The sequence below is a fragment of the Chrysochloris asiatica genome, unplaced genomic scaffold, assembly GCF_000296735.1.
Source record: "Chrysochloris asiatica unplaced genomic scaffold, ChrAsi1.0 scaffold00015, whole genome shotgun sequence".
Lineage (NCBI taxonomy): Eukaryota > Metazoa > Chordata > Mammalia > Afrosoricida > Chrysochloridae > Chrysochloris > Chrysochloris asiatica.
In genome coordinates this window covers 12,693,576-12,707,073 of record NW_006408533.1, presented here as the reverse complement: position 1 = coordinate 12,707,073, position 13,498 = coordinate 12,693,576, and the positions used below count along the sequence as shown (strand labels likewise).

Sequence of the window (13,498 nt, the reverse complement as noted above, 5' to 3'; positions counted from 1 at the left end):
ATGCTCAAGAGCAAGTTTCAGAGTTTCTTCTGACATCTACTTTGCTTTTCTTTTCTGTCTTTTTAATGACCTTTTGCTTTCTTCCTGCATTATGTTCTTGATGTCAATCCACAACACTTCTGATCTTTTGTCATTAGTGTCTAAAGCATCAGATCTCTTCTAGAGATGGGTCTCTAAACTCAGGTTATATATATTCAAGGTCATATTTTGGCTCTCATGGAGTTGTTTTAATTTTCTTAAGCTTCATCCTGAACTTGCTTATGAGCAACTGAGGTCTGAGCCACAGTCTGCCCCTGGCCTTGTTTGGACTGATAATATTATGCTTCTCCATCATTTCTTCCCACAGATGTAGTTAATTTGATTCCTGTGTATTCTATCTGGTGAGGTCTGTGTGTATAATCACTGTTTATGTTGTTGAAAAAAGTATTTGTAATGAATAAGTCATTGGTCTTACAAAATTCTATCATGCAATCTCCAGCATCATTTCTATCACCAAAGTCATATTTTCCAACTACTGATCCTTCCTTTTTGTTTCCCACTTTCACATTGTAATCACCAGTAATTGTCCATGCATCTTGTTTGCACGCTTAACCAATTTTACATTGAAGAAGTTTTTAGAATTCTTCAATTTCATCATAACTGGCTTTAGTGGTTGGTGCGTAAATTAGAATAATAGTGATGTCCAGTGTTCTTTCTTAAAGGCCTATGAGTATGATCCTATCACAGACAGCACTATACTTCAGGATAGATCTTGAAATGCTTTTTTTGATGATGAGTGCGTCGTCATTCCTCATTCCTCTTCAATTTGTTGTTCCTGACATATTAAACTGTATGATTATCTGATATATCTATTTGTTGTTGTTATTATTACAGTTCCGACCCATAGTGACCCTGTATAGGGTTTCTGAGGAGTAGCTGGTGAGCTTGAGTTGCCGACCTTGCAGTTCAAACGGCTTTGCAGTCTGACGCATTAACCCACAGCGCCACACCAGGACTTCACATACCTGGTTAGTGGTATGGAATAAAAGGAATACACCATTTTCACTTTGAATGTCTTGTGATCTTGCCATGACCCTGATCTGTACTCCACACTCCCTTGAATAGGATAAGGGCTCAGCAAACTACTGCCTGATGACCGACCAAACCTAACATGCTGCTTGTTTATAAATAAAATTGGATTGTCACACAGCTATCCTCACTTGTTTTCTTATTGTGTGCATTAACACTAGTTGCACCAGAATTGAGTGGTCATGATAAAGATTGTATCGCTCACAAAAACTAAAAATTTTATAGTGCAAGTTTGTTAGTCCTTGTAATAAGAGGTCACATATGTGCTCTGGGGCCCTGGTGTGGAGCTGGAGGATAGCACTTGACCTCAAGGATGGTTTGAACCAAAGGGTCGGCAGTTCAAACTCACCAGCCACTCCTCAGAAACCCTATGCAGGGTCTCTATGAGTCAGAAAAAACTATCATATGAGGGTTAGTTAAAAAGTATTGCTACTAGGGTTCCAGTTCATACATGAAAGAGTTTATTCCAAAGAAAACATGCTTAAATATGTCTCTGCAATCAGTGGATGGCTGCAGACAAATTACCTCAGTAAACATATGTTAGGGTGTCTTCAAAATAGATCCAGTCACAACAGTGGCTTCTGAGGGGATCTACTGGGCTGGTTAAATTCAAGACCGAAAGGTCAGCTTAGAAGATTATGGCAGTGGATTTTTGGGATTCCCAAGGTGTAAAGATGATCAAAGGGGCTTACTGAGGAGACTTTTTAAAGGCAGTGGTAAATTGAATTGGTGAGAGAAAGGTCTGGAAAGTCTTGCTGAGGAATTGTTTTACGTCACGACAGTGCACCATCTCATTCTTTGAGTGTAGCCATGGGCTGTTCTCTAACAATTTTTTGGAAAACCTTACCCTATCCATCCTACAGCCCTGATCTTTCCCCTTCAGATTTCGTTTTCTTTCCAAACTCGAAGAACATTTCAAAGGAACATGATTTGAGTCCCTTGAGAATGCCAAAGCTGCCATTTTGACGTGGTGTAAATCAAACGTTTGAGAGATGGAAACACCGCTTTTAAAAGTATAGATCCAGATGGGAAGGCATTATCAAACAATAAATAGCTTCACATTTTGATGATTTGTTTATTAAAGGGTTCTGTTATTTTGTAGCAATACTTTTGACTTCCCTGCAAGTGTGTACACTTGTTGTACATATACTCTCTTACTGTTAGAATTAAGCTTTAAAAGGCTTCCTTGTTCTGTTCGTTGAGTTACCTCCAGCATTTAAAACATTGCTTTTGCTACCTAGCAAATAACTAAAAACTGTTGAGAGTCTGAATGAAGCTTCCCTGTGTTTGCTTGATGCTCTCTAGACACATGCTGAGCAGTCTGCCTGTTTCATAAAAACTTTGAATTCCTTTTTAAGTTCCTTAAGTGTTAGATTGTGAACAGGTTTCAGAAAATCACTAGTAAGAAACAGTAAAGTCCTTGACTGGATTGCATATGGCCTTTTTTTCTGAGTCGCAAACAATTCTCTCAAATGTAGTGCTATAGCATAAATTTTGAAAATGTATAAACAACATAATTGGTTCCCTAATATTTGGTTCTGAGTGGCTCCTGGGCCCCAGTTGTCAGGAGATGCCCATTCATAGTCCAGTCTCACCATGCTCATCATCAGTGTCACATTAGAGCAGCTCATAGTGAATCCAAGAAGGGCAATTCTGTGAAAGTCACTGAATCACTGTTGTTGTTAGTGCCATAGAGTCTGTTCTGACTCATCGCGACCCTGTATAGTGTTTCTGAGGAGTGGCTGGTGGATTTCAACCATGGACTTGTGATTAGCAGTCCAGTGCTTCAACAGGACTACCAGGTCGACTCTACTCATTATATTCTGTTTGTCAAAAATAAAAATTAATAATAGTTTTTTTTTAAATCATCAGTTACCCAGACCACTAGGGCTTAGTTCTAGAATGTCAGTATAAAGAGACTTCAAAAAGTTTGTTGAAGTAGAATGGAAAGATAAAGGAATTTTTCCATGAACTTTCTGAAGCCTCTTTGTATATATGGGTATTATAACTAAATAACAAGGTGACTTTAAAAAAAAAAGGACCTTTTTTTTCTCTTTCTTGTAATAAAGTACTTATAAAAATACATTTGACAATTCAGCAATTTTTACATTTCAGTACAAATCGGCGGCATTGTTTACATTCCTCATATTGTATAACCATCATCAGTAGCTGCCTCCAGATATTTTCATTACCTTAACAGAAACTCAGTGTCCTCCAAGTAATAACTCCTTCTTTACCTGTACCACACATAAATTCTATACACTTGTGGCACTGCAGGATCAGCACTGGACTGCAAACCACAAGGCCAGTGGTTCAGACCCACCAGCTGCTCCTCAGAAATGTTGTACAGGGTCACTATGAGTTGGAATTTACTCAACAGTACTTAACAACCACAAAACATATATCATGTAAGTGGGGTGATGCAGTATTTGTTCTTTTATGACTGACTGACTTTATCTAGCATAATGCTTCCAAGGTTCATTTATATTACAACATGTATCAGAGCTTCATTTTTTTCTGTATTGCTGAGTAATATTCCATTGTATGGGTATACCATACAATGAGCATCCATTCATCTCAATATATATTTAGACTGTTTATACATTTTGGCTACTGTGAAGATTGCTATGATGAAGACCTGTGTCTTGAGAAACCATTTTTTGTTAGAGTAACTTAATTCAGTGGTTTTTACCTGGAGATCAGATTACAAATAAGCCTCCCTTCAGTTTCATTTTGGATCTCTGGGAGTAAACTCAATGCAAAGTAAAAACACATTTGTTTTTATTTTAAGCTGATTTCTAAATATCTGTTCTGTTCTGTGAAAACCTTCTCGCATGGTCAAACTTTCTTTTAAATGATGACTTTGATGACAAGCAGCGGTGGGAATAAGGAAAGCGAATTGCTGTAGCCATGGGACAGCTGTCCAGCGTAAACAGCTCACCTCTCTTCTGTTTATCATGTGTTCTAGGGCAATTCAAGCTGCTGGAACAAGATCGAGATATAAAGGAACCAGTGCAATATTTTAACAGTGTGGAGGAGGTAGCTAAAGCATTTCCTGAACGCGTGTACGTCATGGAAGAAATAACATTCAACGTGAAGGTACCTATTGAAGAACCAAATATTTATCCTCACTAAAATAATTTGACTTTCAAGTCAGTAAATGCACATCTGTTCCTCAGAGGAGAACTTCGTCTTCTCAATCAGACGAGCGTCAGTGGCCAAAACTGATCTTTTTAAAAACTGCATGACACTATGGCTAACTGGACTCCCTGAAAACTTAACTATTTTTCATTAGTTTTTCCTGCTTTTGTTGTGCTTTTTCTTTTTCTTTAAACAACATTTGCTAGGATTTACAATTGATATCTGAGTTTAAAAATAGTAAAGGCAGATCTTTTGTTTGTTTACTTTATTCTTTTTTACTATGTTTAGCTAGATCTTCTGTGACTCTGAAGCTTCCACTTTTGAGAGCAAAATTCATATGATAAAACTAGTATCAAATACTTATTTTACAAGAAATAGACTTCCAGAACGTGCCTGGAGCTCAGCACCTATCCATCTCATATAGGTAGTCTCTGTGATTTTATCAGTATACATGGGTAAATGTTGCCCAGTAGGTATTTTTCGATCTCGTGTTCATCAAGTAAGTTAGTGTTTTATGCTGTTTTTGTTGTACGTTCTTAGAGGTACCATACCCTCCTCTGCTACATGTTGAGTAAACTCTTTTGACTAGCCTTGCTGTTCAACAGGGACTAATCAGAGAAGCCATGTCACCAGCGAGTTCTAGCCTCAGTCTGCAGATCTATGGTGTTATCATTAGCATCACCCAAATTACACTGAATGCTTTAAAAGTGTTCACATTGCATGGATTTTCTGTTTAACCTCATTGTAGCAGGAAGTCCAGCTAAGTTATACTTTCTGAAAATTTCCAGAAATCAAGGTTTAATTTAGGAAGCAAGTTTCCTGTTTTTTAGAACTCCACATTATGTGAAAAACAGGCTGCATGGGATCTTAGCCCAAGAATGCAGCAGTGTCTCTGAATGAGTCAGTCAGTCCACCCCCAGCCCTCAGGAAAGGGGGGAAATGCCAAAACAGCCTCCTGATTGGAGAAGCAGGTCTGCCCATTATATTGGCCAAGCTAAGCCATTTGTTCTTCCACTTCAAAACTACAGATGCTATTGTCTTCCCTCTTGTATTATTAAGATGTGCGAGATTCATATATCAAATCAGGGATGTGTTGCATCCTATCCTACCCTTAATCCGCTTATAACTGATTGATTTATCACATCAGATCACATCATGGGGAATCTATGGAGCTGCCAAATCACATGACTGCATAACTGCCAAACCAACAAATCGTAGCCCAACCAAGTTGGCACATATTTCAGAGGGACACAATTCAATCTGTGACCAGTGTATTCATTAGAATGCTTGTTATAGAGACGTCATTTAAATATTCAAAGGCATAAGTACATGTTGAAAGATTAGTTTATAGCATCCATAGAGCCTGCTGGATTTGGGTTGAGTTGTCCTGTGCATGTGTAAATAGTTAATATCTCTAGTCTATTACTGAATAAGTTTTAAGATGCCATCATACATATCCAGCTTGATCACCATTAAAACGTTATACTCAGTTCTAGTCAAAGAAGTATTAATGAAAGAATCCCAGGACATTTGCATCAAGAAAACGTCCAAGGTTGGTGTTCTTAGTAAATAAATACCCAGGTAGATAAACTGCATAAATATATCTGCATATGACTTGGAACAAAAATAAAGGCTGGTAGTCATGGTCTTTAATTAAAAGTTGAATTGATTATAGTGTGTCTGGACATATATACTGCAGCACTTAACTATGAGAACTAAATGAAGGTAAGGAAATGGGGCCTTTGGTTATCACTTGTCCAGAGAGAGAAATGAGCCAAAAATACAACTATCATCCAGGAGGTAATTTTTCAAAAACATAGCAGATTTCAAACTTCCTTAGACAATTATACCATCCGCTCTCCACTTCAAATATAACCCACATTAGACCAACAGGATCAACAATTGAAAAAACAACTACATTTAAGAATTGGTAATTAACTGGCATCATGATGGTCCAAAGACAAAAGAATTATTTAAAATAAGAAACATTTGTGTGTATTTACTTATACAAATTGAAGTGAATCATGATAAGAATGTGGAGCAGTGGAGCAAAAGTAAAGAAAGGAGCAAAAGAGCGAGAACTCCAGTTGTTTCCACCCCCACCCCCACCCTGGGACTATTTGCAAATTCTTAGCTAAATAAATCTAATGGCTTGTATTAGCACTGTTTCCAAATTTATTTTAAAATGAAGCATTTCTATTAACTTGAAATTAAAGAACATTGTCTTTAAAAGATGCTTTAATGTGTTTAAGATATTATCTGCCTGATTGTCTCATCCTTGATTAACTGCATGAAGTTAATTAACATGTTAAGTGCTATCAAATTGCTTTCAACTCATAGCAACCCTGTATTATTAATTAATATGTGTTTTTAATTCTTTGTTGTTGTTAGTACCATCGAGTCGATTCCAACCCATAGCGACCCTGTACAGGGTTTCCGAGGAGCAGCTGGTGAGCTTGAACCACCAACCCTACAGTTCAAAGGGCTTTGCAGTCTGACGCATTAACCCACAGTGCCACACCAGGATATATTTTGAGTATCAGTAATGTGCTCAGCACTATTTTAGGCCCTGGGGATAAATAGTGAATGTGCAGCTAGATCCCTGCCAGCATGGGAAATACAGACTAGTAGTAGGTAAGGTGGAATCCTGGTGTGGTACCATCGGATAAGCACTCAATCTCAAGGTCACTTTCAACAGCAGTGTCAGTGGTTCAAACTCACCAGCAGCTCCACGGAAACCCTAAACAGGCTTGCTATAAGCTGGAACCTACTCGACGGCAATCAACAAAAACGGGGAAGGTGGATGAATGGTAAGTATGATAGACAGATAGATAAAGAGAGAGATCGATCAACTGATGGATCGCTGGCTGTTGTTGTCTGTTGTTGTTAGGGCTGTCAAGTTTATTCTGACTCACAGTGACTCTGTATAGCGTTTCCGAGAAGTAGCTGGTGGATTTGAATTGCCCACCTTGAAGTTAGCAGTCCAGTGTTTATCCCACATAGTGCCACATAGGCAAATGAACAAAGGGAGGAGTGAGGAAAGAAGAAAGGAAAAAACTACCTTCAAGTTGAGATCAAGAAGACAGTTGGATCTACAGGTGTGGAGCTTTATTGAAAGGTCGAAACATTTGGAGTTCATCACCTTGTAGATGGAGTCCTGGTGTGGTGCTTCGGGCTAATGTGCTGAACTGCAAGGTCAGTGGTTCAAACTCACCATCAAGTTGCTCTTTGGAAACCCTATACAGGATCACTATGGGTCAGAACTGACTCGACAGCACTTAACAACAACAACCTTCTAGATGGCATTTGAAGGCATAGGTTAGTTGACTTCAGCTACATCAGTGGTTCTCAAGGTAAGGCAATTTTAGCCCCTATAGACGTTTGGCAGTGTCTAGAAACATTTTGATTGTCACAAGTCTGTCTTGTGACAGACAGCAGGCAGAGCTGAGTAAGTATACCTGACACCATGTAGCCCACAAAATCTAAAATACACACTCTCTGACCCTGTAAGAAAACATTTGCCAAATGCTGATCCATTACATAATAACACTTAAAATAAAGTTAAAATTTAGAAATATTTCCACCATAGATTATTTTGATGATTCTTTATATAATACTTTATCAGTACATAGTAGCTGATTTTGTTTTGTTTTCAAAATGCATCTTTATCTTAATACTTTTTTGAAGACTTAATACAGCAGTACCTAGTGAATTGTCTCCCACCATTTCCAACCCAGCTCCATAATGGAGATTTTCCCAAACATGACTTTTCTGCCATCAAAATAATGTCTAACAAAGTTACTGTTGATATTCTTTACTGTGACAATTGCAGAGAAAGAAGGGAGAAATGGCAGCCCCTATTTGGGACTGGATAATTTGCAGCTCTCCTTGAGTGGGTAGGGGACATTGTGTTTTCACTACTGTAGCGTAAAAGCTTTCTACATTAAAATCTCTGCTCTCAAGTCTGAGGAAGCCTTCATCTGAGTGGCAGAATGTTGCTAGTTTAGTCTAGCTAGAGAGGTCGGTGCTTTCAGCTGTTCTCTACGATTTCCCTAGAGGCAAAAGAGCAAGTTTGCATTGTCTCAGTGAGGGGAAGTGTAACGCATTTAGGAGATGTGAGATTCAGTCATAAGTGGAGACAGTGCCTTATGAACCTCTATCCACATGCTCTGGGGCCAGGGTTGAGCTGACAGCCGTCACCTGTACATCAGCTCCTGGTGATTCAATCTGTCACCTGCTTTTAGAAGGTGTATCACTGCCTCACGGAGGGCAGTGGTAGTGTAGGGAGAAGGTTTTCAGGACTGATATTACTAGGGGAAAAAAGCACATAAAATTCAGAGAGTTTTAAGTAATAATTAGGCTTCTGAATACTAAACAAGACCACAAGTAAAAGCATAAAACAGTGTAAATAATCAGGAGCCCTGGTGGCATAATTGGTTATATGTTGGACTGCTAACTGCAAGGTCAGTGGTTCAAGTCCCCCAGTTGCTCTGGAAGAGAAAGATGAGGGTTTTTTGCTCCTGTAAGGATTTGCAGCCTGGGAAACGCTATACTGGGACACTATGAGTCAGAACCAACTCGATGGCATACAACAATATAGATAATCCAACTGGACTAGGAAATTTACAGACTTTGCGTTTTTATAATCATCAAATTTTATGTCTAGAAAGATGCTTAGATAGTCTAGTCCTACTTCTTCTAAACAAACATGGAAAGTAAGATACAGGTACGTTAGCTGACTCCACTGTTTTACATGAAAACAAAACTACACAGCAGCAAGATCTGGTATGAGACCCAAGTATCCTCGTTCAGTCCCATCCAGTCATTTTTCTGCTCTATCACATTCTATCGGTGGATTCAAGATTATGATCAGAGTATACTGTAACAATGATACAATAGTTCATACAGTTCATTCATTTCTTTTTGAAAACTGTTAACATGTTCACTAATTATAGCATATTATACAACGCCTATCCAAATCCTCTGTCTTTACGAATGTCATACATAGAGTCTTAAATCTTGAATCGTGCCAGCAGATGATGCCAAGAATTAAAAAAATACAATCTTATTATCAATTAATATTCCTTCTTCATCAGCATCAGTGCTGTTTCTAATTAGAGAGCATGTGCCACCGCCAAGTGTTAACCCGTAACAAAGAAGCAAAGCTAGAGCTGGGTTCTTGAATTGTTTCGTGAAATAATGTAATAAGGTGCACTGAAATGGCAGAAATGCACTGCTGAATAAATAAACAAGAGTTCTAAAGTTTAATATGATTCATACAGCTTAATATTGAATTTTGAGTTTTTCCCAAGGCTTCCAAGTTACTGGAAGTCAGTCAGCCATATTTTCCCAGGAAATGAATTTGAGGCATTTTTTTTACAACAAAAATATCCATTTCAAAATTGTCATCTGAAAAAGTGCTGAGGAAATAAAGATCATCCCCTTATGCCAACCAGTTAGACTGTGCCTTATTTCTATAGGTAAAGTAATTAACATTAAATATGTGTCATGTTACTTTTTTTACTTATTTTAATAGAACAAATTACAAATAAGGCCTTGAAAGTACGTCAGTGGAAGAGTTTTTGGTAACTCATGATTCTACTCTTGTCATAATTATTTCTTCTCTTCCAACTTCCTGATCCTGTTTATCTTTTAAAATGCAAAAAAAAAAAAAACAACCCAGCATATTAGCATACTTGGTTCTGTATATGTTGACCTTCCTAGGCTCATCCCTAGGACAGAGGTGGAGAACGTTTTTTCTGCCAAGGACCATTTGGATATTTATAACATCATACATGAGCCATACAAAATTATCAACTTAAAAATTTGCCTGCTGTATTGGATCAAATGTTTAATTAACTCACCCCTAATGTGATGGAGTCCTGGTGTGGCGCTGTGGGCTAATGTGCTGGACTGCAAAATCGGCTTGAACCACAAGGTTAGCGGTTCAAGCTCACCAGCTGCTCTTTGGAAACCCTATTCAGGGTCATCATGGGTTGGAAGCAACTCGATGGCACTTGACAACAACGTGGTGAAACCATGGTGTGACATGCTGTGGGCTAATGCACTGGACTGCGAGGTTGGTATGAACTGCAGAGTCTGCAGTGAAAGCTCACCAGCCACTCCTAAGAAACCCTAAACAGGGTCACTATGAGTCGAAACTGACTCAAGGCACTTAGCAACAGCAATGTGATGGCCTCGTGTGGTGCTTTAAAATAGTGTACTGAACGGACCTCAAGGTTGGTTTGAAACACAGTAAATGGTTCAAATTCACCACCCACTCCATGGAAACCCTACACAGGGTTGCTATCAGCACTGACTTGATGGCACTCAATAACATCAACAATGTGTTGACTGGAACTTCAGTTGCCTTTTGACAGGGCCAGACCAAATGATTTTGCAGGCCTTAAATGGCCCACAGGCCTGTCATTCCCCACCCCGTCCCAGGGAGCACAGTGATGCTGTAGGATTAGCAAAGGACCACAAACCACAAGTTCATTCATTTGAGCCCACCAGCTGCTGTGCAAAAGAAAGATGAGACTTTCTACTCCGGCAAAGATTTGCAGCCTCGGAAAACCTACTATGAGTCGGAAATGACTCGATGGCACACAACGGCAGCCTATAAAGTAGGACACAATTGAGGTGCCGACACCGACACTGTAGCAGTCTTTTTTTTTTGCTGCTGTTGACTATGAGATCAGTCACAACTACCACTCCCAGGTAAATTTCTTACAATTCAGAGACGTCCCCTCCTTGTGTTGTGAGGGAATGGTAATGTCAGGGAGGTGGTTTTTCCCATTAATTTTCAGATATACGTAGGGATCCTTTGCTCTGCCATTTGTCTTCTCCTTTCTGGAACCTTTGTTATTGTTAGTTACAGGCAAGTCTGCCCTAACTTGAGGTGACCTCTTACGCAACAGAAGGAAATGCTACCCAACCTTGCGCCTGCCTGTGATAAATTGTGCATCATTTCACTGGGATCCATGGATTTTCATTGGCAGATTTTCAGAAAGAGACCACCAGACATTTCTTCTGAGTCTGTCTTAATCTGGAAGCTCAGCACAAAACTGACCCGCATCATAGGAGCACACAAATTTCCACTGACAGAAGAGTGGTGGCTGGGAATCACGCCTGCGTCTCCCAGTAGGAAAGCCAAGAATTCTACCTCTGAGCCTCCACTGTTCCCCTGGAATATCTTTTGTACCTTCAGTTTGTGAAACTTTAGGGAGACCGCTTTTCAGAATAGCTGCAGATTTTAACAAAAATTTTGTCCAAAATATCTAGTTTTCTTTAAGCATTTTAAAATGGATTGTATAATGTTTTCTGCCATCTTAAACATATTTGAGTAGAATTTAATTTCATGGTCACCTCCAGTTACTCATTGAGGCTCCCTGTGACTACTTTTTGTGAGTTAAGATGTGTATGACTTTTGTCTTTTGTGGAGAGACCGTACAACACTGGGAATTTATTTTATGGCTCATATCAGATTTTTTTTTTTTTCTGTTTGCCTTTTTGACTGTTAGAATGACTTCCTTAATGACTTCCTAGAGCTCAGTGGCTCCATACAAACTGCACTGAGAACCCCAAGATTGGCTGTTTGAGCCATCAGCCCCTCTGCGGGAGAAGGATGAGGCTTTCTGCTCCCGCAAAGATGTACAGCCTCAGAAACCCTACACAGGGTTGCTATAAGTTGGAAACAACACAATGGCACTTAGTAACAACAGTTTTAATGGGCACTTCTGCTATGAGCTGGAAACTGGTAACCGGGTTTGATGGAGTTTTGATTTAGATAGCAGTTAAGTACAGCGAGTTGGGACCTTTCAGGTTTTTCCTGTAAGCCCTACGTACTATCTGCGATTTCACATCTTTTTTGACTGTTTAGAGGCTTTGCAGCTCACTACCTTGTTCTTGGCTGTATTCATTCCAAAGAGGTCAGAAATTACAGCTGTACAACCTGAATTTTGTCAGATAGAAGATGGGATTGTAGAGGAACTTAGAATTTAGACATAACCTGTTTTTATTTTCCGGTTTTAAAAAACATGCTATTATTGTCGGTTATTGTTTTCTACAATGAGCCAGATGTCATTTATTTTCAAGATCCATTCATAATAATAAACTGAATACAATTGTGAAGTTAATTGTTTCCATGTTTGAAGACGGCTGAGTGCGTTTTTTGTCCTCTGAGGTTTTGAGACCTCTGAGAAATTTCCAGATGCCAAACACAAATTAAATCACTGATTGACAGTATACTTGTCACTCTGGCCCAATTTCCTGTTTTTAAAAAACCCACGTCCAAGATTAACATTGATCTTAACTCGTAATACCCTTTCTTTGTCATTATTTGTTCATTTTCCCAGAGAAAAGAATACAAAGATGGAAGTTTGGCGGCAAGGGTGTAATTTTAATCAAATATTATCTATAGAATCTGTATGTCAGTGAGGTCATTCCTGACTTTTATTCCAAGAATTGAAATGTTAAACTCTGTTCTATATTTGGTCTTAAAAAACAAATGTTTTTAGAGAACAAAATGCCAAAGCCATCAGTGAGTATGTGTGTACATTTTTTTACCGGTGTTTTAAAATGTGATTGACCCAAAACCCCATTGCTGTGGAGTGGATGCCAAGTTATAGTTACCCTAGAGGAGAAAGTAGAACTGCCCGTTAGGGTTTCTGAGGCTGTATCTTTATGGCAGGAGACCACTGTATTTTTCTCCTATGCAGCCATCAGCAAGTTTCAATCTCTGACTCGCCAGTTAGCAGCTAAGTGCTTTAACCACTGTGTCACCAGGATTGCGTTGCTTGACCATGGGTATTAATTCTGGATGGTTATGTTGAGCAGTAAAACCTTGATAGTTTCCTAGATTAGACCTATTGGAGTTGTTTAGATAACACACTTTGAATGACTTCCTCTCAGGAAACATTGAAACTGGAAATGTTAACCAGGCACACATACTGAATCACTTAGGGCACATTGTCTCTCTTGCCATTTAAAAAAAAAAAAAAAAAGGAAAAAGAAAATATTGCAAGTAAATCACATCTGTAGAAACCTGAGGAGATGATTTGTCTCAGCTGCCAAAGGATGAGTATTTATTCATGAGATTCTTCATCTGTCACTGACAGTGACCGCAAAACGGGTCGGTACACAGCCTCATAATTTATGCAGGGCTAATTGCTAGCTGGATTCAGAAGAGGCCGTGGAACGAAAGATATCATTGCTGATGTCCGATGGATCTTGGCTGAAAGCAGAGAATATCAGAAGGATGTTTACCTGTGCTTTATTGACTATGAAA

General features: G+C 38.9%; 1 protein-coding gene across 2 annotated transcripts in view; it reads left to right on the top strand.

The window, feature by feature from the left end:
* GAREM (GRB2 associated, regulator of MAPK1) overlaps positions 1-13,498 on the top strand; it is a 248,827-nt gene that overhangs the window by 199,390 nt on the left and 35,939 nt on the right. For both annotated transcript variants that reach the window (XM_006835048.1, XM_006835047.1), the window contains exon 3: positions 4,037-4,167. In XM_006835048.1, the coding sequence (XP_006835111.1) occupies positions 4,037-4,167 (131 nt within the window). The remainder of the gene's footprint in view (positions 1-4,036; positions 4,168-13,498) is intronic.